Raw genomic sequence first — 25,554 nt, 5'->3', positions numbered from 1 at the left:
GCATCCCAGTGATCGGAATAGCAATTGATAAAATTCTGTATACGCTCCTGTAACGAAATCCGTCATCAGCTCGAGAGGAGACGGCTTCTTCCCGTTGCTGCAAGCGCGTTGGGCCTGAGGGCCGGGCAGTGTGGTTCCTGGCATTGTCTTTGCCCCGGGGGTCCTTACTCTCCTGACCTGTCTGGAGCTCGGAGCTTGAGCCCTGTGAGCTGACCTTGTCCTCATTGTTGTTGCAGCTCAGTATTTGGGTCTGTTTCCTGAAAAAGAGGGAACATGGGCTGTGATCGAGGCTGCAGTCGTGTGGTTCCTTGAATTCCACACGGAGCCATTTTAAAACTCTGCTGGGCGTCAGTGTAATTTCAAGGTCACGGCTTCGTCTGAGACATTCCTTGGGCATCTCTTGCAGCTCCTCAAAGTGCCTCATTGGGGAAGTGTGTGCCTTTGCTTACTTACACTTTTCCTTCTTTTCTCCTAACTCTTTGCCCCTAACCTGGAGAAGTATGTGCCTTTTCCTCTTCAGTGGACAGCTGAAACCAAATGAAAAAGCATGAAAGGGGAACGTAAGCATTTTATTTATCTGTAACCTTGTAAGTCCTTTCGCTATATCTCAGCCTTGACTTTGTTAATATTCCTGTTTCTAAGCACTTTAGGAAAGTTTATACGAGTTTAATCTTTTCTGTATACGTTTTTTAAAAATATGTTATTGATTTCAGAGAGGAAGGGAGAGGGACAGAGAGTGGAAACATCAATGATGAGAGAGAATCATTGATCAGCTGCCTCCTGCACGCCCCACACGGGGGATCGAGCCCACAGCCCATTGACCTGTGATCTCCTGGTTCATAGGTCGACACTCAACCACTGAGCAACACTGACCGGGCTTTTCCATGTACTTTTGACTTCCGTGTTCCCCTTTTTTATTTATTTATATTTTTTGCATTGCTTTTCAGACAGGGAGGGAGGGAGTGGATAGGGAAACATTGATGTGAGAGAGACACACTGACAGGAACACCGATTGGGTGGGGAGCAAACCTGAAACCCAGGTACATGCCCTTGACCGGAAATCGAACCCACAACCCTTCAGTGCACAGGTCGGTGTTCTAACCACTGATCCACACCGTCCAGGGCCCATGTTCCTCTTTTTTGCCTATTTCTTGCCCAACTATTTGAAATGGTTTTCTAAAAGAAAAGATACTGTATGCAATAGTAAACTTGTGTTCCTAAATGTGGAATAAAGTATGAAAGATAATTTTAAAAATAACTAACATATTGATCATCTTTAAAAAATTTTTATTTTAAAATTAAACCCTAAAAATTTTTTTACATGAGATGAAGCCCTGTGGCTAGCTGCCGTGTCACAGCAGCAGGAGCTGAGCAAAGCGAGCAGTTACTCCTGTCCTGTACGCAGACGCTTTCATTATGCTCTTTGACTTGACATCTCCGGCCCGAGTTCACCGGGGCGCTTGCCCAGAGAGAGCAGAGTTAACTCTGTGCTGCCGACGGTTTGGCGGCATCGGCATCGTTCCAGAGTCAGGTTTACTGAACCCAGCGCTGCTGTTTCCTGTCACCTCCCTCGGGGGAGCGAGCGCGTCCCGCTGCGTCCTGTGGGCACTGGCAGCCAGCGGGCCGGCCCCTCCTCCTGCTCTCGTCCTCTCTGTCCCCTCCGTCTCGTCTTCTTCAGACGAACAAATGGTCAGTGGCAGTCTGTTCTGTTCCTTTTCACACAGAACCACATCATCTTAGGACACATTTTTGTACAGATTTTAAATTAAAATTCGGTGTACATGGTTTTGAGAAAAAGTCATTTATGACGGTAAAGTTGTTTTGCTATATTTTCAGGTTTTTAAAATATGTTTACAAGATATTAAAACATATTTAAAGGGGGAAGAAAAAAATAAAATATGTTTACAATAGTGTGAACATTTTAAGGTCTTCAGTAGTTTCATTCAATTTAATTACATGTTTTTGTCCAATAGAAAAAATAAAGCTTCAATATAAAATATACCTGCAAATACTGTTAAAGCTTTAGATCAATGCTGTTTTGCTTTAACAAATATGATGGTGCATTTCCGTAAATGCATTATTTCTGTGACTAAAAACATCCCTTTCTAATCCTGCAATCTTATAAAGGTCTGTAAATCAAGTTTCTTTACTGACCATTAAATCTAGAATCATTAGTATTCTTTCGAACGCCTGTGCGTTGTTTTTCCCTCTGAGGTTAGAAATGTAATGTAGTAATCTCGGACTCACACTTGGTCGTCTGCGTTTTACTCGTGTGTCTGCCAGTGACACGCAGGTCCGCAGGCCTGAGGCTGGGCGGACACCCAGGAGGAACTCGCTGCGTGCCGGGCCACTGCCTCAGACAGCTGCGGTCTGAAGGAAGACCTGCTGTTAGTACAAGGCAGACGACTCCTAACATGAGTGATTCACAAAGCTCTAATGGAAATGTCAGAGCTGGAGCCATTCCTTCTGACTTGCGGGTCTTCGGGAAGGTGCTGTGGACCTTTGAACTGAACTTTGAGGGTGTAGTCATTTCCTGAGGCCACCGCTGCACATTGTCACAAACGAGGTGGCTTAGAACGACAGCCTGGAGGCCAGAGGTCTGAAATGCAGGTGTGGGCAGGGCTGGTTGCCTCTGGAGGCCCTCAGGAAGAACTCTCCCCCAGGCCTCACTCAGCTCTTCTGGTTGCCCGTAGCTCGTGGTGTCCTTGGCTTGTGGCTACATCACTCTGATCTCTGCTTCCGTCTTCCCAGGGCCATCTCCTCTGGGTCAGTCTGTGTTTTCTCCTCTTCTCTCTTTGGTCATTGGATTTAGGGCCCAGCCTAATCCACGATGATCTCATCTCAAGATCCTTACTTTAATTATCAGATACCTTTATTCCAAATAAGGTCTCCTTCCGACATGCCAGGAGGAGAGAGCTCCTCAGCCCACTACAGAAAGGCAAGTGGGATGGGAAGGCACTGTTCTCGGGGAGAGACTAGCATGCCAGAGCAGACACGGAAACAAGGCTCACATTCCCAAAGGAAGTATCAATGTAAGGTTCCTAGGGGATGTGATGGGCTAGAGTTCGATTTCTAGAAACATGAAATGATGTGTGTGTGTGGGGGGGGGGGGAGTGGCAGTGGGACCTGTCATGAATTATTGAGCCAAGGGTGGTATGTAGTCAGATCTTTTAGAAAGAAAAATGTGTATTACTCGTTTGCATTTAAACTTAGGTGTGGCATTTTCAAATTGTTTTGTTAACCTTTGCAAATTAAATACTTTACCACATATTTTCTGCTTCTCAAAGGCACTCTTTAGCAGCTCCCCTGAACAATGATGTTGGGTTAGCATATTATTATTGGAAGGGTAGTGAGATTTCATGTCATTCCACAAACAGCCTCCTCTGGTAGACCAGTAACTCAGGTGCCAATAGAATACTCTATAATTATGCTTCTACCCAGTGAGTAATAAAATAAAAGAATGGAACGTTGTGATACTATCTTAACCCCAGTTACCTGCTGAATAATGAGAATGTGAACTTCATGCCTGCTCAGGAATGTTATAATGCATTCCAAACAACCTGTTATTGTTGAAAGGTTTTGTTGTTTTTTCTTTTTGGTTGAACTCCAGATCACTCTAGTTTTCACTATTTCTGTGTATTTTCCCCTTCAAGTGAATGTGTGTGTCCTCAGCCTTGACTCAACAAAGGCTTCATCATAATGTAAATAACACAGACGAAGCCACCTAACATCAGAAAGCTACACTGTGTGTGGAGAAGCAGTGACATTTTAGAACATTTCACTCTCTTTTCCTAACTTAAATGCTGGCACTTTCGTTACTGATGTTGTTTTATTACGTCAATAACCACCTATTCATAGTGAGAACCAAAGTAAATTTTGTTGTAATTTGTTTTACATATTTAACAATTTGCTTTTGCTTTGTTGAGCCAAGCTTTCTACATTTAAGAAAAGTATTGTACAACCTCCTCGAGCCCCAGAACCCCAGTCTAATCCTGAGAAAAACATCAGCCATCGGCCGAGGGGTCTCCCAGGACCCGCCCAGCCCCCTGCAGAAGGACCAGGCCACCACACACGGAAGGCCTGGGAGAGCGGCACAGCCACGAGGCGTGTCCGGGAGACGCGGCTGAACGCAATGTGCTGTCCCGGAGAGATTAAACACTAAGGAAATCTGAGTAACGAGTGGATTTCTGTTAATAATTAGTTCGCTATTATTTTATCGGCTCATTAGTTGTAACAAATGTAAGACATCAGTGATGGAGGAGACCTGGCTCTCGCTGTTGGGGGCTGGTGGTTGCTCAGGAAAGAACCTGGGGAGCCCCACTCCCTCACCACTCTCTCTTCCTGAGGACACACATACAGAGGACCCCGGAGGCCCAGCCCCCGACAGGTCCCTGCTGATGTGGAGGCTGCAGGTACGAGCAGGGGAGTTCCGGGAGGACATGGGGAGAAGTCAAAATCAGGGCAGACTTGGAAGAACCTGGAATGTGCTCCACACGGACCCAGATCCGCCAGCGGAGGGGAATGCCCTCCCGGCTTGCGCACAGCCTCTGACCAGTGTGGACGTAGCACTGGATTGTAGCTCAGGGTAGGAAATAAACGTCATGAGTCCACAGTGAGGTAGACAGCAGACAACCCCTGCAGTGTGGAAGCGGGGGGAGGACAGTGGAGACAGCTTCTACCTGAGCCAGGTGAGGAGTCATGTTGACAGCAGATGCACCCTTGATGTAGTGGGATGAGGGGTGTTTTACCTGTAGTCTCCCTCCCAGCGCACAACCCCACGGTTGAGATGGTAAGATCCATGCTACAGACTGTGCCCAGTACCCTCTAAACGGTCAAGGTAATCAAAAACAAGGTCTGACAACTGTGACCATCTGGGGGAACAAGGAGCTGATGACTAAATGTGCCCTCCTGTTTGGGATCCTGGATCAGATAAAGGGCATTAGGGAAATTAAGGAAATCCAACAAAGTGTGAACTTTAATAATAACGTGTCAGTGTTGTCCGTTAGTTGTGATAAATGTGCCACAGTAATATCAGATGTTAACTTCAGGGGGAACCTGGTGAGGGGTGTGGGGTGTACCAGGAACCAATTCATTATCACAACTTTTCTCTAAATCTAAAGTTGTTTAAAATAAAATGTTTATTTAAATATTTTTCAAAAATCAACAGAGGAATTAAAATGTACCTTAAAAATGTGTTTGGCACTAAATTTAGAGCTTAAAATATTAAAAGTTTGAGTATTTCTTTTTATAGCATTTTAAGATTTTATCTCAGATATTTATATCGAGATATTACCATCTATAATATGTGTGCTCCTTTTATGAAAAGGCGCAATTCAGTTAATGAACAAAATATCTTGTAAGGTTTCCTTTCTGGGTGGTGGATTATTACGTTTTATTATAGTTAGTTTTCCTCTTGATTTCATTCATTTGAGCTTCAGGAGTATGGATTTGGCCGGCAATGTGTAACCTAAACATTAGCTACGAGGATGCTTGACTGCAGCCATCTCTTTGCCTCTGTGTCTGACAAATCCCCGCTGAGCGGCGGCAAGGAAACAGCACGTCTCACGGCGGGACAGTCGCGTCCTTGGCGATGGGGGCACAGCGCAGACACGGTCAGAACTGTCTGTGCAGCTGTTCTGAGAGCTTCTGTGCTTCAGTTCCCCATGCACGACTCCCGTTTTCCCATAGATCCGTGTTTCGGGAAACATGGAAACACACAAACTTAACCTTCATCGCCCATTTTCCAACTGCCAAGCGACCGGAACAACAGAATGACCAGTCACTATGACGCATACTACAGTGGCCAACTGGCACGATCGGGGCCCTGATCAGCCCCCCGCCCCCCAACCTCCCACGTCCCTTCTCCCCCCCTACCCCCACCCCCGCTGGCCTGGCCCCAATCAGCCCCCATCAGGGCAGCCGGCAGGACCCCACCCGTGCATGAATTTGTGCACCGGGCCCCTAGTTCATGCATAAACCCCGCACTTGCCCTGGGTCGTGCGCGCGATGCTGTTCTGACAGTTGATGTCTCTCCTCCATTTGGGCGTCAGCCAGAGGGGACCTGGCCTCTAGCACAGCGGAAGTGTTGGTAGCAAGGCCTTGCCTGCATCCAGTTCTCTTATTTCATTATCTCTGCCTGGGGCATTCCTTGGCAGCCTCCTGACCAAAACAGGCAGGAGTGATTCTTACGACAAGACAGTCTGAAGTCCATGCACAGTCCGACTGACAGGTCTCCCGCCGCCTCAACCCTCACTGCGCAGAGCTGCCACCTGCTTACCGACACGCCCTGGTCTGACTGTTTCCTTCCCTGGCTCACTTCCCCTGGCCTCAGGGTCAGCTTTGGGAGAACCCACACTAAGACCCTATGCAATAAGTAGTAATTGACTGAATTAATGCGCTAGATGAGTAAGACCCAGGAAAGGAAAGAATATTAGAGCTTACAGTCACCGTGAACGAGGCATAAAGTGCTGATTGGTGAGAAATGCGTAGAGGGCGCTGTACGTATTCAGAGGAGGAGGCCATTGCCCACCGCTTTCCTCATCCTCTGGCTCAGGGTGCTCACCGCCTGTGAGAGCCCATGTGGCCCTTTGCCCATGGCCAGGCGCCCTCCTTCTCTGCCAGCATGTGAGCCGGGAGGGCAGGGACCGTGTCTGCCATGTTCATCTTTGTTCCCAACAGCAGGAACAGTGCCTAGCAGACAGCGGTGCCCCACAGGTACCTGCCGGCCATGCCCGGCCACGCCCGGCCACGAGCAGATGCGGCCGCATAGTCTCCACGAGGAGCTGGAGTCTGGGACAGATTGAGATCCCACCGTGCTCGCTTCCTAACGGTCCGACTTTGGGCCGGTTACTTCGCTTCTGTGAGCTCAGTTTGCTCATGTGAAAGGGAAGAAATGAAGGCATCGCCCTCAAGGTTGTTACATAAGTTAAACAAGGGAATTCAATGAAAGGTCTGGTATTACAGTGAAGGTGCTTGTTCCATGGTGAGCACACAGATGGGGTTTGAGGTTGGGTTGAAATTGGAGAATAAAAGGCGAAGAAGGGTATTTAAGTTAAAGCAGATTGAGTGAATTCAAGCAGGTGCGACTAAGGTCAGTAGGGAACCCCGTAGGGCGCTGTTTGCCTGGACCTGAGAACGGGACGTGGGGAAACAGGTTACAGGGAAGCCAGATCACTGAGGCTCCCGGGCGCGCACCAAGACGCGGGACTCGATGCGTGAGCAGGCGGGGAGACAGTTGAGGAGGGGCCTGTCCAGAGGCTGCTGGGAATGATGCGGTTAGGGTTATAGTGCCGGGAAGGGAGGTCAGAACTGGAAACAGGAGTGGCAGAGGTTCACGTAGTTGACATGAAGTTGGCAGACAGTCAGTACACACCGTTTCCCACAGTAGGAAATGTAAGAACAACACAGGTCCTTCCAGCCAAAGAACTTGGGTTGTTTTTATGTGGCCATCTAAGTCTTCTCACACTGCACGGATGGGGGGCGGGGGGTGGGGGGGATGCTCCGTAGATCGTCACAGAGTTGGAGATGCCACTGAGCTGAGCCATGGAGACAGGCTGGGAGTTAGGTCCCGGCAGGCCGGGGCAGGAGGGTCATACCCGAGAAGAGCACAGCTGTGGAATCAAGAGGCATCTGGGTTCAAATTCTGGTGCCAGTTTCTCAGTCATGTCCATGGGCTGAGGGTAGGGAAGGAGGAGTTGACTGGGCTGAGAAGAGAGGGAAAAGCATTCCAGGCCGAGAACCCAGCCGCCGAAGCCCCTGCAGAAGCAGAGGGCATGACCTTTAGGAAGGACTAAGAGGAGACCTGGTGGCTGGAGGAAGTCCTGAGGGGATGGGGCCCAGATCTTTCAGGGCAGAGTCTCCTAGGCTGCGTCGGGATGCTTTTTTCTAACGTCCTTGGGAGCCATTGAGTTTTCAGCAGAGGGGTGATGTGGTTAGATTTGCGTCTGGCAAAACCATTCTGGGTGCCAAGCAGAGACCAGTTAGGAAGTCAGGGTATTTCTATCAGGCTGAGGGCAGTGGCCATGGGGGTAGAGAAACAGATGGATTTAAGGGAGGATTGGGTGATAGCCCTGGCTGATTTGGCTCAGTGGATAGAGCATCAGCCTATGGACCTAAGGTCCCCGGGTTCGATTCTGGTCAAGGGTACATACCTCGGTTGGGTTGCAGGTTCCTCCCCGGCCCGGACCCTGGTCAGGGCGCATGTAGGAGGCAACCAATCAATGTGTTTCTCTCACATCGATGTTTCTCTCTGTCTTTCCCTCTCTCTTCTACTGTCTCTAAAAATCAATGGAAAAGTATCCTTGGGTGAGGATTTAAAAAAGAGAGAGAGAGACACACATTTGGGTGATAAGTTGGTGAAGGCGAAGGAGGCGACATGGTGAGGATGCTGCCTGGATTTCTGTATCATTGGCCGGTGGCGGTGCCACTCACTTAACTAATAAATATGCTGTAAACCCCCATAGCACGCCGTCGTCCCTTTTGTCAGCTGTCACCTAACTTTTACCACTTAACTGCCACGCGTCCGAAACGGAAACCATCCCCGTTTCTTCCATACGCACTGGAATATTGGCGAATTTTCTTTACAAACCCAGAGGTGTCACTATCAAGTCTGACTTTAAAATTGGGCGACCAGAGTTGATGTGCGAGGTTTGCGGCTAACGGCGTCCAGAACGGTGTGGCGTGGGGGGAGGTCCGCCGCTGGCGTCTGTGGGTGTTTGGGGCGTACGGTGGGTTTACAGTGACTGAATAAGAAAGATGTACATGTGTCCACGTGGTTACCGTTTTCGGTGTGCTTTTGTGGGGGCCATACCTCCATATGACATTTTCATAAATGGTACCTTCGTGTGAGGTGAAGTTAATTTTCAGTTGTTCACTGCCAGTATGTAGAAATACGACAGCATGTGCTTTGTTCATTAGCTCTGCCTCCTGTGACTTTGCTGAACTCCTTTTATTAAAGATCTGGGAACGTTTTTGTAGGGTCTTTGGTATTTTCTCTGTGGAAAACCAGATAGACTGCAAACGAAAGCAGTTTTGTGCTTTGTGTTTTTTCTTGCCTCGGTGTGCCCGCGAGGCCCTCCGGCCCGGCGTGGCGCTGGCGGAGTGAACATCCGTGTCTTCTGACTCGAACAGGGAAAACACTCCATATGTTCCATTACGTCCATCAGCAGTAGGTTTTCCATGCCTGCTCTGCATCCCTTCCAGGGAGTTCTTAGTTATCGCTGATATTTGCCTTTTTTTTTTTTTTTTTCGTTCCTTCTTAGCAGAAGACTCAGAAAGTGGCGTTTACATGCGATTCATGAGGTCACACAAGTGTTACGACATCGTCCCAACCAGTTCAAAGCTCGTGGTCTTTGATACTACGTTACAAGTAAGTGTGCCCGGCTTTCATGACTTGTCGCTGTGTTATTGGGATGGCTGCCTGGGGAGGCCATTTCACTCCGAAAATCCCCGCAGACGTGTACTGGGGCCTCCCCGTGCTCCGGGCGCTGTGCTGGGGTTTGGTCTGAGTTCCCCATCTTCGTGGCAGCCTTATGGGGAACGTGCCGCCGCTGTCCTCTTCCTACGGAGAAGGGAACTCAAGTTCTGAGTTAAAGAGCTTGAATCACCAACTGAAACCACAGATTTAGAATTTAAGATCTTGGTCCACAGAGCGGAGGGGATGGGGTCCAGACCGCAGTCTGTGGTGCGCACGCCTCCCTCAGTGTGTGCAGGCGTGTGTGTTTTTAATTTAGGAGAATATGTCACAAGTTAATTTGAAATAATACTGATGAAAAAGAAAAAAAAATACTATGGTGGATAATCTCCTGAGAACTTCATTGATCTCTTTTAGCAGAAAATTTAAACATGTCCATTTTGGTATTAAAACTGTGCTTTTTACAGCTCATTTTATACCAATATGGCTATTGAAAAGTGCTAAATAATACGTTCAGTGTAATAGCAAATGTCCCACACACACACGTCTGCGTTTAGCGGCTCTGTGGCACGTCTTTGCCGAGAAGGATTGTCTCCGGTTGTGTTCTCCCCAGAAGTAGCGGCAGAGCCAGAAATTCCTGGGAATCGCACTTTATTAGGGTCCTTCCCAGGAGAGTCCCCAAGGGGCTGGGGAGCCTCAGACGGCGGCGGAAGCCCTGTGGGTCAGACTCGGACAAGGGCCCCGGGAGGGCGCTGCACTGCCCCGAGGCAGCAGGCGACGGGTGAGGGTCAGGTGTCCTGGCTGTCCTGGGAGAGGTGTGCCCGCTCTGCCCTGTGCCCTGGGACCGCGCCTCGCCCGCCCGCCCGGTCTGTGTCGCTCCCAGCGGCTCAGCTGCCCCAGGTCTTCTTCAGAGCACACCTGGGCTCTTGTGGCCACTCTGCCTGCATTCCTTCTCGAAATGTAAAAACCGGCCTTGTTCTCGTTGAGTTGTATCTCCCAGCTGGTTTTGATTAGCATATAGTAATACAACTGATTTTTGTAAACTGACCTGATTTATACTTACAATTTTGCTAAATTCACTTACCCGGGACCCTTTAAGGACCCTCTAAACCCCGAAGGGGAGAGAGAAGCTGCAGACACTATTATAGGAGGAACATAACGTACAGTAGCTCTAGAAGTAGATCTACCACTGTACCTACAGATTTCAGGAGTCCAGGAACTAGAAAGTCAGAATTCCCCAGCAGAACTGCTGGGTCAGCCCAGCTCACCCGCTGCCACCCCGAAGGCTCACTTCTCCAAGGACCCGGGTCCTGACCGCTGGTTTCCCGCCACCAGAAGAGTGACAGCCACACGGCCTGAGTCGGCTCTCACTCAGCTTCTCCCTCGCCAGGAAACTATCTTTCTCCTGAATTTAGAATTTAGCCAAAGTGAGTAATACGTGAAAAATGCAGGGCCAGCCTGCCGTGAGGAGCGTCCGTAGGCCAGCGGTTCCCAGGAGCCCCTCCCACCCAGGCTCTGGGTGTGGACGGGGACAGGAGGTGACGCAGCTGGCACCAGCGCAGGAGCAGGAGACGTGGCCAGGGCAGCTCCTTACTCTCCGGGCCTGTGTCCCTCACTCTGTGGGCACCTGGCCATGGCCAGCTGTGGCGGGACGGGCCCGATAACACCCCATTTATGGGGACACTCAGGCTGCATGGTCACTTGGCATTTCCTCATTCGTTGTTCGGTCTCTCCCAGGGCCCAGTGGGAAGCCAGGAACCATTGCTCAGAAGGAAAAGAAATAATCTGCAGAAAAAGACAGGGTTTCCACCATCCCCTCCCCCTCCCCCCCCGCCCCGCCCGCCCCACATCCCTAGAATCTGCTCTATGGGTCCCCTGTTGATGCCTGACGGGGCTTCCTTGGTGCGTATCCCTGGCTGTGACTCTGCTGGTCCTGGGCCGCGTGGACCAGGAGCCTGCACTTACTGCAGAGGGTATTCCTGCTCTGGTCCCCTCTGAGAACAGCGGGCTCGTCAGGAAATGTGTCGGAGCAGCCGCTCAGGTCAGTGCGTGTTGATTCCAAAAGCCCAGATGGGTGGCCCGCAGGCCGTGTGCACAGCGGCCACTCGGACTTTCCAGAAGCCGTCTGACGCTCCGGCCAGCGCCTCCCCCTCGGGTGGCAGGTGTCTCGTGAGGCATCTGAGGTGTTGCTGCTTCCTGCGCATCACACCCAGTGAGCAGTGTCACCGACAGCGGCCTTGCCCGGTCCACGCACACTACTTGGGGCCTGAGAGACAGTTGTCTCAGCAACAGCACCCGGTCCCCGAGACACCACACCCGGAGGCCGCTGCAGTTGGCCTTCAGTGATCAAGTGGACAGTTCCCTGAAGTCACTCAGGAGGACGCAGTCACAGAGCAGTTTAATGGGGAGCTTGGGGGTGGGGACCTGAGTGAGCTGCTATTTTTCTGCAAGGCATTTGTCTGGCCCTCCACCCCTGCTTTATGTATTCAGTCATTTATAGCAGTATAGGTGCATGGAGATATATATATATTCCATTAGGTTACAACCCATTACTACTTTATTTTCTTATTCAAATTATTCCACTCAATATGATTGTTAATTATGCCAATGAAAGGGAAAACAAGCAAGTATCCAAATCATTGACTGTTTGCCAAGCACACGATTTTAGAAGAAAATGTAAAAAATATAGGATGAAGAACATACAGTCCAAAGTGAGTCAAAGAAGGGATGACCGGGCGGGGCTGCCGGCTGATTTCAGTTGGGATTGATAACATTCATGGGTAGCGGGAGGGCAGGGGGGGGGGGGCCTTGCATATTTTAAAAGCTGGGAGGAAAGGGCAGGGCTGGCCTGCTGCTCAAAATTCTGGCCACAGGTGGCAACAAAGAGGAAGTGACCCTCTTCAGCTCCTGGTGTACTTCCTAATTTTCAAAGAAAATGATCTTCAAAGTGAAAAAAGTATAATAAATGGTGATTAGGGGAAATGAAAGCCTGAGATCGCTGTGGAGATCACAGGAGGGCACCCGTCTGCATGAATCAGGCTCAGATGAGTCAGGTCCTAGTATAATGAGGGTGGATGGCCACGCTCTTACAACACTAGAGGAATTGTGGAGAATGGTCAGTCCCAGGTAAGATGTTTGGATGGATAATTAACAAAATATAGGAGGAGCAGTCATCTCTAGGAAGCTGTCATGCATCATAATGCCAGTGGGTGTTTCCCAGCATCTGGAAGGGTTCAGGAATCTGGAGAAGGTGCTGCGGTGTAAATTAACAAAGAGACTAGAAATGTAATATAAACTAGAGGCCCGTTGCATGAAGATTCATGCAATAGGCCTTTCTTCCCCTGGCTGCCGGCACTGGCTACCGGCACCAAATTTCCTCTGGCACCTAGGACCCAGGCCTTCGCTCTGGCCACCACTTTCCATCTTCGCTCCGGCCAGAACCTTCCATCTTCGCTCCAGCTGGAGAGCCGCTCCTGTAGCTCCCTCCACCTCCCGCCCTCCCCCTCATAGCAGGTGTCCCGCCCTTCCTGACCACTCTGGGCCTGCATGCCTGCTGCCCAGAGGCCCGGAGTGGCTGGGGGGCGGGGCTGCCACCATCTTTGTCGTGTTAATTTGCATACTCACTCCTGATTGGCTGGTGGGTGTCGTGAAGTAACCATCAATTTGCATATTTCTCTTTTATTAGTGTAGTTTTGTAATCCATGGGGGAGCCAGAGGAGCTTAGTTATAGGAACCAAGTTCTCTTGAATCTCCGGATCCCTCGCTCTTTATTAACACAATTTGTCCTAAGGCAAGGTAGATATACATAACAAAGGTTAAGCTTTAGTATACAGAGGCATTGTCAGTTTTGGGGGAACTGCCTTCAGCTGTTCAGGTGTTTGGCCAGCAGAAGGCAATAACATGTAGATTAAAATGCCCTCAGTTGTCTGGTAACAGGCAATAATATATGCATATCTTTAGGTGTGGGGGAATGCCTTCGGCCATTCCAACAGGCAATAATATATATCTTCATCCTTGCTGAAGCCTCAAGCTTCCATCAACCTTTTGATGAAACTTCTTGCATTTATGACATGCTGGAATTAGCCTCCAGCACATTGACAGAAAACAAAGGTCACGGAAGGTGAACCTTGTAGGCCATGCCAGGCATGTCTGGGTTTCTGCTGGCAGCTGCAGGGCCTGTGTGATGTCCCAATGGATAAGAGGCAGACTTTGCAGCTCAGTGAGTGCATTAACGGCTCATCTGGACCTGAAGAGGATGTTGATTAAATCTCCATCAGCCTGGATTGAGGTTTCTGGTTGTATCAGGACCTCTTGTGGGCCATTTCACATCACCTGTTCCTCCATCCACCACCAGCCTCAGCCCCGCACGGGCACCTCCCGCTTACTTAACCAATGGAGGACATAAGCTGGTGGATAAATGCTCTCTTGCACCCTCAGAATGGGCCGTCCTGAGAAGCTCCGAATGTAATGAGTGTCAGTCTGCCCACACTTGCAGTTACCCACCCACATCCTGACCCACCTGCTGGCCTATTTCAGTCCTTCCATCCTCCACGCCTCGCCCTGGAGTCACGTTCCCAACAAACTGTGTGCAGGCCAGGCTCTGCCTCCCGGGACCCAGGCTTAGGCACATGTCGAACCCCACAGGATTCTTTTACTGTAAGGTCATCTGATTAACAAATGACTTGAAACCAGGAAAACAGCTAATAATAATATCCAAAAAGATTCCTCAATAAGCTAAATCATTCTTAGGACCAGCCACTGAATAGATGAAAGGATAGCCTCTCAGTACTCCAGAAAAGAATGAAACTGGGGGCTAAGCACTGTAGGGTGGTGAGGATGAGCGCATGGCCCTTATACTCAGCTCACAGACTGCTAGGAATGTGGAACCATGGAATTCCAGAATAAAAGTCACTTTAATTTAGAATTTTGAAGGCATCCTTCCATTACCTCTAGCTGCCAGTGCTACTGAAGGGAAAGCTGTGTTTCTTTTTTTATCTCCATCTTTTATATATGTGACTAGAGGCCCAGCGCATGAAATTCGTGCACTGGGGCGGGTCCCTCAGCCTGGCCGGGAGCCCTGGGAGGATGTCCGACTGATGGCTTAGTGGGCGTAAGCCATCAGTCAGACATCCTTAGCATTGCCCCGGAGGCGGGAGAGGCTCCCACCACGGCCGCTGCGCTCGCCAGCCGTGAGCCCGGCTTATGGCTGAGCGGTGCTCCCGCTGTGGGAGCACACTGACCACCAGGGGGCAGCTCCTGCGCATCATAGTGACCACCATTCGGTCATTTGCATATTAGCCTTTTATTATGTAGGATACGCTGTAGATGAGGCCCCCTAGAACCATAAGAAATGCAAAAAATTCACTGTTAACTCAATCTCGAATTGCCCCCCCTTAAAATCAAATTGTCTCCCCACCCCCCCGTGGGGCGGATGCTGCATCTTGGGAACCACTGGGCTTGACACTTTTCCTCTCTGAGCTTCATTTCTGAATACATACGCATATACCATGGGAACTGTGATCTCTTCTCCGCCTACCTCACTGGGTTGTCATGAGGAGGTTCTGAGCTAATAAACCTAGAAATGTTTCAAGTAAGTGATGTCTAAACAGGAAGGGATTGTTATTTTTAAGCCCACGGGTACCCTCGCAGGTAGCAGGTGCCTATTAGGGAGGAGGGCATGATTGTTTCCTGGGACTGTAGCTATGGAAGCTTTGCAGAGGGTTCCACAGGCCTCGGAGAGGCAGGCTCTGGCCAGCAGCCCTGTAGCGGTGGTCGTCCCTGGAGGCGCTGGGGGGGGTGCGGGCAGGGAGTTAGGGGGGCACTAGGGGGACGGCAAGGCCTAAGGGGGAGTAACTGTCAAACCTTCCCGCTTGGCGCCATTCTTTAAATTGTACATGGCCCTGCTTAGAGCGGGGCTCCAATCGCCTGGAGCTGGGTGGGGGCCGGGCCAGCATGGAGCCAGGTGGGCTAGGAGGGCAGGTTTAGCTGCGCCCCCAGCAAGGTTTAGCGCCCTTCGGCTGCCCAGACAGTGCTGCTGTTGGGGGGGGGAAGGGTCCGACCCTGGGGGGCTGCTCAGGCCTGCCTCCGGGTCTGGAGTTGTAGGGAGGAGAGGCGTGCCCAGCCCCAGCGGAGCCCCCCCCCCCCGCCCCCCCGCAGTAGCGGACCGTGAGCCCCAGGTGCCTCCGGGGCACTGACAGGTGGTTGCTGGTGTGCTATTGTGGGCGCCCCTGGTGGGGGTGGCAGGGGAAGAGATCGGGAGTCAGAGGTGCGGGCTGCAGCTACCCCCGAGGCTGGGTCTTCTCCCCGCCCGCCTCCCAGTCTCCCCGGGGGTACAGGAGCTGGGGTAAGGTGTCCATCTGTCCCCCCGGATTGCAGGGACTGGGATAGGGTGTCCGTGCCGGGGGATTGGCCGCTTCCTCTTCCTTCTTTGGAGTCCGGGCTCCTATCAGGCGCTCTCCTCAGACCCCCGGAACTTGGCTTCAGCTGCCCACCCCCTGCTGCGAGTGCATCAATATGCAAATTGGTCGTTATGGGGACACTGTAATGGCAATTAGCATATTACCTCTTTATATGTATAGATTGTCATCCCTCCCCCCCCTCCCCCCCTCCCCTGAAGCTTTGGGGTTTTCTGTTTTATCTGGTTCTCTGGAATCTCACACTGTGTGCCCGGCCTGGGTGTGGTGGTCTTCATTCCTCGTGCCTGGCACGCCATGTGCCCCTGAACCTGACACGTGTCGCTCAAGTCCGCCCTCTAGCATTTCTTCAGTGGCTTCATTCCTGCCGTTTCCTTTCTTCCTTCTTTTCTCTTTTCTTCTCTTTCTTTTTTAATCCTCACCAAGGATATGTTTTGATTGATTTTAGAGAAAGAGAGAAACGTTGATGTGAGAGGGAAACATCCATTGGTTGCCTTCCATACACACCACAACCGGGGATCAAACCCACAACCTCGGAATGTGCCCTGACCGGGATTCAGAACTGCCGCCTTCTGGTGTATGGGATGACGCTGCAACCAACTGAGCCACCTGGCCAGGGTCCTGCTGTTTCCTTAACTTGGGAAACTTCAGTTAGCAGATCTTGGGCCCCCGAATTGATCCTTCAATATTCAGATCCTGTCTCTTCTCATTGCCTCTTGTTCTACATTTTGGAAGGCTCTGTTTTCCTGACCCACCAGGTGGAATACATATAAAACTACAGCTTCTGCAACTTAACACATTGCAGACGGATCACGAGAATTCTCGTGTTCTAAGGCTGTGGCCAATCACGAGAATTCTTTAAAAAGATATTAGCTTGTAAGAACATGTAATAAATAACTTCAAAATGCAATGGGTATTTAATTTTAATGTAAAACGTATTTTGTGCTCGTTCAGTAGAAACGTACCTGGTCACTGGGTAAAGCTAACAATGAAACTACTGATCCGCAATGTGTTAAGCATTCAAGGTGGTGTAACCAAGTGGACACCAACAGTGTGAGGGACCACTTCGTTCACAGGCTGGCTCCTTGCTCGTGGGTTCCACCGAAGAGTAGGAGGCAGTCATCTTTTCCTCGGCAGCCCCAGGTGTTCCTATCTGTATTTCTGGAGCGGTTTCTCCAGAAAAGAGCCTTTTGATGGTGGTGCCAAGTGGCTGCGGTTATGACCAGATTTGAAAGTCGTCCTATTTGATTTGAGACCTATCCCCACTCCTGTGGGCCCATCCAGAGCCTCCAGTCTGGGTGTTCTGTCTGGGGAGAGATCAGAGTGCTTCTCCCGACACCAGGCTCCCCAGTCCCTCCCCAGCAAGGCTCTTCCTCTTGCGACTCGCCTCTCTCCCTCTGCTTTTTGTCCTAACGATCTCCGTGTTCATTCTCCTTCTAGTCTGTCCTCCGTGTAGTTTGGGGATAACTTTTCAAGGGGGAAAGTGGTCAGAGTGCTTTTACTCTGCCACTTCTAAACCTAAGGAGTCATGAGGGACACTCCACAGCAACAGAAAGAGGATTAATTAGATACCCTGGGGGGAGGGGAGGGGTCTCAGCTTCGACTGGAGTGGTGTGGGCAGGTTTTGTTGTGGAGTCAAAAGTTAAAGGTGAATTGTTTTTAATCGGTAGAGTGGAAGATTAGTCCATTTGAACTTGAAGGAATATATATATATATATATATATATATATATATATATGCCGAAGCGACCGTCTGACCATTCGACCGTTCGACCATTCGCCTGGTAGCTATGATGTGCAATGACCACCAGGGGGCAGGCGCTCTGACCAGTAGAGGAGGGAGCCCGATTCCTCGCTGAATCCGCCATGGGTTAGGTTGCTGCTGGGGCACCGTTGGCCCTGAATCTGCTTCACCCGCAGCCCAGACCCATCAGGGGATGTTGGAGGCCCAGTGCATGGATTCGTGCACCAGTGGGGTCCCTCAGCCTGGCCTGCACCCTCTTGCAATCCAGTCTTTAGATACAATAAGAAAAAAATGTTTTGAAGTTAATTGTTTCATTTTCAAAAAAGAATCTCCAACTCCTATATGCCTTCAAATATAATGCAAAAACGTTTTTGCTAATATTGATAAATTCGGTTCTTTCTTGTTTTTCAAACTTAGAAAAATTAATGCTGAAGATAACTGATAAGATTTGGTTGAATATTTTTGTTGACAGTATTTTTCTTCCTGACCTGGAGATTAAAAGTATGTGTTGTCTCTCTTATTTGTCTTCAGGTTAAAAAGGCCTTCTTTGCCTTAGTAGCCAATGGTGTTCGAGCAGCGCCACTGTGGGAAAGTAAGAAACAAAGTTTTGTAGGTAAGCAGTGTGCCCCCCGCCCCCCCCCCCCCCAAGAAAATCTGCGACAAAGCAGAAAGCCCCAGGCATTTTAACGGGTGCGGATTGGAATTCACTCCAGTAAACATGTTACCAAACTAAAGAACATTCTTGCTTTTACATCCGGGTAAGGGAGGGCCGCTAGTAATTCAAAGTCACTTCCCTACTTTGATTGAGTTTCCTTTGATTCAGCACCCTGTTGTCTCTGGGGATCTTATGTGCCGGTCCCTGTGAGCCCAGGGACCAGCGTGTGAGGGGGAGGCTGTGGTCAGGCCTCTGTCTGTCTGTCTGTCTGTCAGCCACCTGTGCTCACGGTTACTCACCTGTGGCCCCTCCCGGCTTCCTCCAGGGTGAATACCTTCTGACAGGGTGAAGGAAGCATAAAAGTGGTCCATGCCTTCGCTGAATCAGTTACACTGTTAAAACATTGTGTGACTTACGCTCTCTAAACTGCAAAATTCCGCACCTGGGAGCCGTGGCGGCCAGTGGTGTGCCCTGCCGGTGCTGTGCGCGGCTCAGCTGCTGGGAAAGGGCCCGTTCCTCTTGCAGTCCCGCGCCTGGCAGCGTGGTGCCCCCGCAGTGTCCTGTTCCTAGAGCTGCTGGAACGCTTGATCTTGTTCTAAAGTGTCTAAAATTATTTACCTGTAGCTGCAAGTCTTTTGTGATGTTCTGTAACAATCATTAATTTTTCTCTCCTTGACTTGCCAAGTACTGTGATTAATTCCAGTTACTGTCGGGTTAAATTTCAGCTAAATTTGTGTATCTTAGTTTGCTGTAGATAATTAACAGATTAATAGCTTTAAATAATATATTAAACTGTGCTTGATACGTGTACTTTAGAAGCTGTTCTGGTAACTATTCCAGGTTTGCCTATCATTTGCAATTTCTTTGTGTTTTAATAGTTTCCTATTTAACATACGATTCTTTGTTCCAGGAATGCTAACAATTACAGATTTCATAAATATACTACATAGATATTATAAATCGCCCATGGTAAGTACCAGAATCCTTGTCTGATTGGGGCTGTGGTCTGTGTATGTGGATAGGGGTTGGTTGTGTGTGCATTTAAGATTTGGCGGGGGGCGGGGGGCCGGGGAGTGGGGGTTTGGTACAGGGGTGATGCTGGTGGTTGATTTTTCCAAATACATATGATGTGCAGGGAACCTCTGTGTAAATCAGTCACATGTTTGAAGCCTGAAGATGGAAGCCTTGGGAAAAATGAAAGGCAGTCACGTCTTTACTCAGCTTTCAGGAATTCCCGGGAAGTGGACCTCCGTGCACGTACTTGTTGCCTAGATGTTCTGTAGGTTTCACTGAATGTGTGACCGGGGACAGCATGATGGGCACGTTGTCACGGAGAGACGCAGCCTGGACCATGAATGAAGGCGGCCCGGGCACCACTCTTGTCCGGGTGGCTGTCACCAGCAACAGCCTCGCTCTGAGAGGCGAATACCACAGGGCTACGTTCATGGCCTGTTGATGGGAGTACAGCTTCATGTACTTACCCCAAAATTCTCAACAAGAACTATATGTATTCTGTGGTTTAAGAAGTAAAAATTAAAACGGAAGACATTTAACTGACATTTTCCTGCCAGTTAAAAAAAGACTGCTGGGGTTCATTTTTGTGGGAGAACACCCTGGCCCCTAACCCCTGGCCCCACTGTTTTGTGAGAGAAGAGTGAGAACCCCACGTATGGCCTTTAACACTCTGACTACGTGATTCTACCAGCTTGTTTGGTTTTTGTTGTATTGGGGGAGGGGTTGTGTGTTTTTGTTGTTTTTCTTTTTTTTTTAATTGAATTTATTGGAGTGACATTGGTTAATAGAATTATAGGTTTCAGGTGTACCGTTCTATAATACACCATCCGTATATTGTATTATGTGTTCTCCACCCCACGTCAAGTCTCCCTCCATCACCATTTCCCACCTTTACTCTCTTCTACCTCCCTTTACCCCCCTTTTCCTCTGGTAACCACCACATTGTCAGCCTTCTATGAGGTTTTGTTTGTTCTGGTTAATCCCTTCACCTTTTTCACCCAGCCTCCCAGCTCCCCTCCCCTCTGACACCTATCGGTCTGTTCTCTGTATCTATGAGTCTGTTTCTATTTTGTTTGTGAGTTTATTGTGCTCGTTAGATTACACATATAAGTGAAATCAAATGGTAGAGGTTGTTTTTGTTTGCACAGGTGGAAAAGGACAGAATTATATACGTTGTTTCTTTAGTACTATTTTGGGTATCTAAAAGGTAAAAGACAATCCAATTAATACTGCTTTTACATGTAATAGTCAATATTGCTCACTAACTAAATTCCTTCATAAAACGGGAAAATAAGTTTCTTCGTAGGACATACTCTTAGAAGGAAAATTTGCCAAAGACTGTGTAGTTATTTTATATTTATTTCATATGATAGATCTGATTTCTTAAATACCATCAATGCAGGCAAATATTGATTTTTCCTTGTAATGGTCATCTCTCTGCTTGTGGACTAGCAAAATCACAGAGTATGATTAGTAAGTGGATAGATTTTTATTAAGTGCAGCTAATACTTGAGGAGACATTTTTTCTCCACATTTCACCTCATTTTCTAATTACATACAGAAAAATGCTATTGTGAAAGCTGTGGTTTATTTCATTTTCCAAGTACTCATCATTAGCATACAAAAACACAATTGATTTTTATATATTGACCTTTTATCCTATAAGATTCACTTATTAGTTCCAGGAGCCTTTTTGTACATTTGTCAGGATTTTTTCTGTGCACATAATAATGTCTGCAAATACCGTCAGTTGTACCCTATTGAAAAGCCTTTCTTTTTGTCACAAAATTGTTTTACTGCCTTAAGTGTGGATCTGCTGCTATACTCTGTTCTGTTCCATTGTCTGCTTGTCTCTCTCTTGTGCCATAGTCTCTTGGTGCCTTAAATAAAAATCCCGATGGGCCCTGGCCAGTGTGACATAGTGCTGCAGGCCCCATTCCCATCGGGACATGCACAGGAGGCAACCGATCAACGTTTTTCTCTCACATCAGTGTTTCTCTCTCCCCCCGCCCCTCCTCCCCCCTTCTCCTCCTCTCTCTAGAATCAGTAAAAAACGTATCATTAGGTGAGGACTCATACACACACAAAAACAAAAAACAACAAAAAACCAGCCTGCTGGTATTGAGAGTCTGTAGATCAATTTAGGGAGAATTGGCATCTTAACAATATAGAGTCTTGCAGTCTGTGAGCATGGTACTCTCCTTGCTTTATTTCATTGGCTAGCACTTCCAGCAGAGCATTGAAGTCATGAGAGCAGGCCTCATTGCCTGCTCCTCATCTTAGAGGGAAAGCGTTCTGTCTCTCACGGTTAAGTATGATGTTAGCTATAGTTTTTTCATAGATGCCTGTTACCATGTTGAGGATATTCTTTTTCCAGGTTTAACGAATGAATGGATGTTTAATTGTGTCACATGTTTCCTCTGTATCTACTGAAATTATATTCTTTTTCTCCATTCTCTTAGATACTGTTTCTTCAAATATTTTCCTGTCCCCTCCTTCCTTTGGGGATTTAGTTAGTCAGCTGAGACTGTTGTTGTGTAGGGGTTTTTCAAGTGTGTTGTTTTTTCTTTTTAAGTTAGAGATGCTAAAGATCTTCTGTTGTCTCAGAAAGAAGGAATGAGTGTATATGTCCATGTGTGCTTTAAAATTAAAGTATGTCAGAAATTTTCAAATTAGTTAATGAAAATATATTAGACTTATTATGTTTTAAATTGACAGAACATTTATCTTCAGAGAAATGTAGAGCATTTTCTTTCTCATTTATATTTCCAGTACTGAATTATCTTCTTTGCATCTGCTGAATTATAGGATTCAGCAGTAGTGATGAAATGTTTCTTACATTACATTAACTTTTGTAAATAAGAATTTTTTCTTATTTTCAGGTACAGATTTATGAATTAGAGGAACATAAAATTGAAACATGGAGGGGTAAGTACTGTGGGGTATTTAAAATATTTTACTATCAGAAAACATGTTTTACTTCATATATAAAATGTTTTAATTTCACAGATCCTTCTCTCTCTGCTTAATGATAAAATAAATTGCATTAATTAAAACATTTATTTATATCTTAGTTTTGATAGTATGCCATCCTACTGTGTATATTACCCATTCTGTTTAATAGAAATTTATAGAAAACCTATAGCAGGTCTTTATACTAAGCCCAGGAATGTGAAGATGAGTAAGCTAACCAGCGCCCACATCTCTGCCCCCAGTGGAGCCACCATTTCAGTACAAAGTATTACCCCCCCCCAAAAAAAAAATTGCCTTTGTATGGAAAATGCACCAGAGGAATGCCTAAGATTAACAAGAGCGAGGATCTGTTCTTATTTAAAGTTAATAATTATTTCTTTACCAATTATGGAGAAACATAGAACAAGTGAACCTTGAACTAGATGATTGGGATCAGATAACATGAAAGTAATGTCCCGATGGCTTCGTTTTGTTTGTAACATTGAAATTCACCCTCTGTAATCACGGTACCCTTTCTGAAATGGGGCCATTTCAAGTTGCACAATTGTGAAACTGTTCTGTGTCAGCGAGACGCATCATGCTGGATTGGAGCGGAGGTGGGCGGCCAAGGACTGTCAGCAGGAATACCTTAGATAAAGGACTGGTGGGAATCACTGAGGAGGGAGTCTTGGGGCGGGGGGCGCCTAGAGAGAAATGGAGGGACCAGTTGAAGGAAATTTTTTAATTTAAAATTGAAATTTCGCTTTGTAGTTCCCATAGTCCGCTTGGTATGATAAGCAACCTTTGTGCCTAGCTGTGAAATGTGAACATCCAGTGGAATTCTCTAAAGGGCTAGGGGACTGTTAATTCCATGTGATTTAGAAGTTTCATTGCATGGTAGGTTTGATTTATGATGGCATTATCAAGTCAAACTAAACAAAGCCAGCATGGGATCCATATCTTAGCACTGCCTGTTATGATGTGAAAGTGCATATAACAACACCAAGACAGTTACTTCTTGTCAAATTCTACTGTATAAGTCATCTTAGGCCAGGTTTAAGTACATTTACATTTTAACATTACATGGTTATTCAGCACTAATAACAGTGTCAACACATCCTTGAATGCCTTCTGTATAGAAACCTCAGTAAGTTAGTTGATCTTTACAAAGATAATTTCTACACTAGAGAGCGTCCCTGGGATGCAGTGAATTTTGAGCATTAGTTTGGTAAAATCAAACTTAATGACATTTCGGAAACAGTGTCTGTTGCAGCTTTTATTTTTTAACTTACAAGAATTAGTTCTAAATGGCTTCGTTCATGCTTCCGCTCCTGAGGGTGGCCGGAACATGGTAGCATCTAGTGCCCTCTGCTGGCATCGCTTTTATCAGGTTTCTTGGCTTCTTGTTTTTGCAGCATCTCTTGTAATATTTTTAAATATTTAACTTGTCCACAGAGGCAACATCCAGTTTGAGAGTTACTTAAAATAGCCATAACTATAATTAACAGGATAGTGTTCAGTCAGTGAAATTTGATTTGGGTCTTTAATTATTATCTATAAATTGAGGAGTATTTTAATTTATGTAGTCATTGCAAACAGCAAATATGTTACTAATTACATCTTTTCTTTCTGTAAATACAGAGCTTTATTTACAAGAAACATTTAAGCCTTTAGTGAATATATCTCCAGATGCAAGGTAAACTTGGGCCGTTTTTCTCCTTTGAAAACATTCACTCAGATCCATCTGTTTTGTTACGATGATTGATTGGTTAACAGATTTTTCTTATCAAGATAAGGGCCAGCCTCCTTAATTCCAAATATTAAATTCCGTAAGTCTAGAGATAATAAAAATCACAGCTGTTATTGATGCACGGGATTGATAATGGACTAGGGAGCTGGTCATGCTAAGCAGTTTGAAAGTCCAGGTCACCGGCAGCAGAAATCACCTAGACAGCCCATTAGGACTGCAGATCCCTGGCTCTGCCCCCACCTGTGAGACCGTCGGGGGGAGTTGCCCGGGAGTGCGCAGCATGCGGACTGCTGTGAAGCTGAAAAGTCAGTCTCTCAGCCACGGGTCCGGAGGGGGCCCGGGAGAAGGGCTGCCCTCTCCGAAGTCTTCCAGTCCCTACATTTTTTTTCCACGCTTATCTGAAAGCATTCTTAACTCTAGAACCCCAGCGAGAAAAACTGGAATATTGATTTTTAGTATTTTATTTCCAAATCCCAACAGACACACCTACCATGCCTCCTGGTTGGCAGTCACCGGAGAGAACAGAGCTGCCCAGAAGTGGCTGGCCCAGGCCTGCCCCCCACAGCTGCCTCTGCCGCTGCTGGTGTCGCCCGTTAGCTTTCCTAGGGGTTGGCGTCTGTCATTTCTCAAATAAAAGCAGTAAATGTGCTTCTAGAAAACCGCCAGAGATTTGTAGCTCACACTTGTGTTTGAGATTTATTAGCACAGATTGTGGGGAAAAAAATCAGAATATTTACTGAGATCTCCACTTTAAAACTTTTCCAAACCACTGTTTTAAGTCATTCGACCTCTTATGATTGTAATATAACAACACTGAAAGCAGGGGTGGTCCAAGCTTTCTAATTTGTCCTGAAAGCCTCCTAACAACTTTAATGGCTTTTCCCGCAGCCTCTTCGATGCTGTAAACTCGTTGATCAAAAATAAAATCCACAGATTGCCAGTTATTGACCCTATCAGTGGGAATGCACTTTATATACTTACCCACAAAAGAATCCTCAAGTTCCTCCAGCTTTTTGTAAGTAGTTTTTAGTGTTTTTAAAGACATAGCTGCATCTACTTTATAACTAATTTACTTCAAGTAAATTGGGTCCTGTTGCCCTCAGTAGCAGAAATCGTTAGTTGTGAGGTCTCCATTTCTAAACTTCAGTTTCTCAACTTACTGCTATTTGAATTGTACATTCTCAAAAGTTGATTCCAATTAAAAAATATCCAAATAATAAAACACTTGGAATTCTCTGTTTAAATTAGAATATTTTGTCACCTAAAATATTCTAATTTGCAAGTCTAATTGAGGAATTACTACACAAGATAAATTGAGCCAATATTTATAGCAGGTTGCCTTCCGCTGCTTTATTGGGATCGTGGTTTTGGAAACATATATTCAAAAGTACTGCCCCCAGAATTGGCTTAACGGCAGCCGTGAGGGAAACCCAAAGCAAATGAAATTTTGGCAAGAGAATACCATGTTGGTCCAAATTAGGGCTGTGTCATCTGTAAGTCTTCTCAACTGCACTTCATAATCATACAAATGGTTTCATAATCATCCAAAACTTAGACCCTCTTCGGTCGGCAGGTTTCAAAGAGCTCAGAGGGACCGAGTGTTCACAAGAGGGCT

At 47.3% G+C, this 25,554-nt stretch overlaps 1 protein-coding gene across 11 annotated transcripts in view; it reads left to right on the top strand.

Moving 5' to 3' along the window:
* The window catches only part of PRKAG2 (protein kinase AMP-activated non-catalytic subunit gamma 2), a 217,531-nt gene that overhangs the window by 175,307 nt on the left and 16,670 nt on the right, over positions 1-25,554 (top strand). For 8 of the 11 annotated variants that reach the window (XR_013814324.1, XM_079786666.1, XM_079786662.1 and 5 more), the window contains 6 exons: positions 9,261-9,367; positions 18,100-18,181; positions 19,134-19,192; positions 22,120-22,165; positions 23,831-23,885; positions 24,828-24,954. Coding sequence is in view for 10 of the 11 variants with exons in the window: in XM_079786666.1 (XP_079642792.1) it covers positions 9,261-9,367; positions 18,100-18,181; positions 19,134-19,192; positions 22,120-22,165; positions 23,831-23,885; positions 24,828-24,954 (476 nt within the window). In the remaining variant the exon portion in view is untranslated. The remainder of the gene's footprint in view (positions 1-9,260; positions 9,368-18,099; positions 18,182-19,133; positions 19,193-22,119; positions 22,166-23,830; positions 23,886-24,827; positions 24,955-25,554) is intronic. The other 3 variants (XM_079786667.1, XM_079786665.1, XM_079786664.1) reach the window with 1 other exon arrangement.

The sequence above is a fragment of the Cnephaeus nilssonii genome (genome assembly GCF_951640355.1).
Source record: "Cnephaeus nilssonii genome assembly, chromosome: 12".
NCBI classification, from domain to species: Eukaryota; Metazoa; Chordata; class Mammalia; order Chiroptera; family Vespertilionidae; genus Cnephaeus; species Cnephaeus nilssonii.
This window is presented reverse-complemented; position numbering and strand designations above follow the sequence as displayed.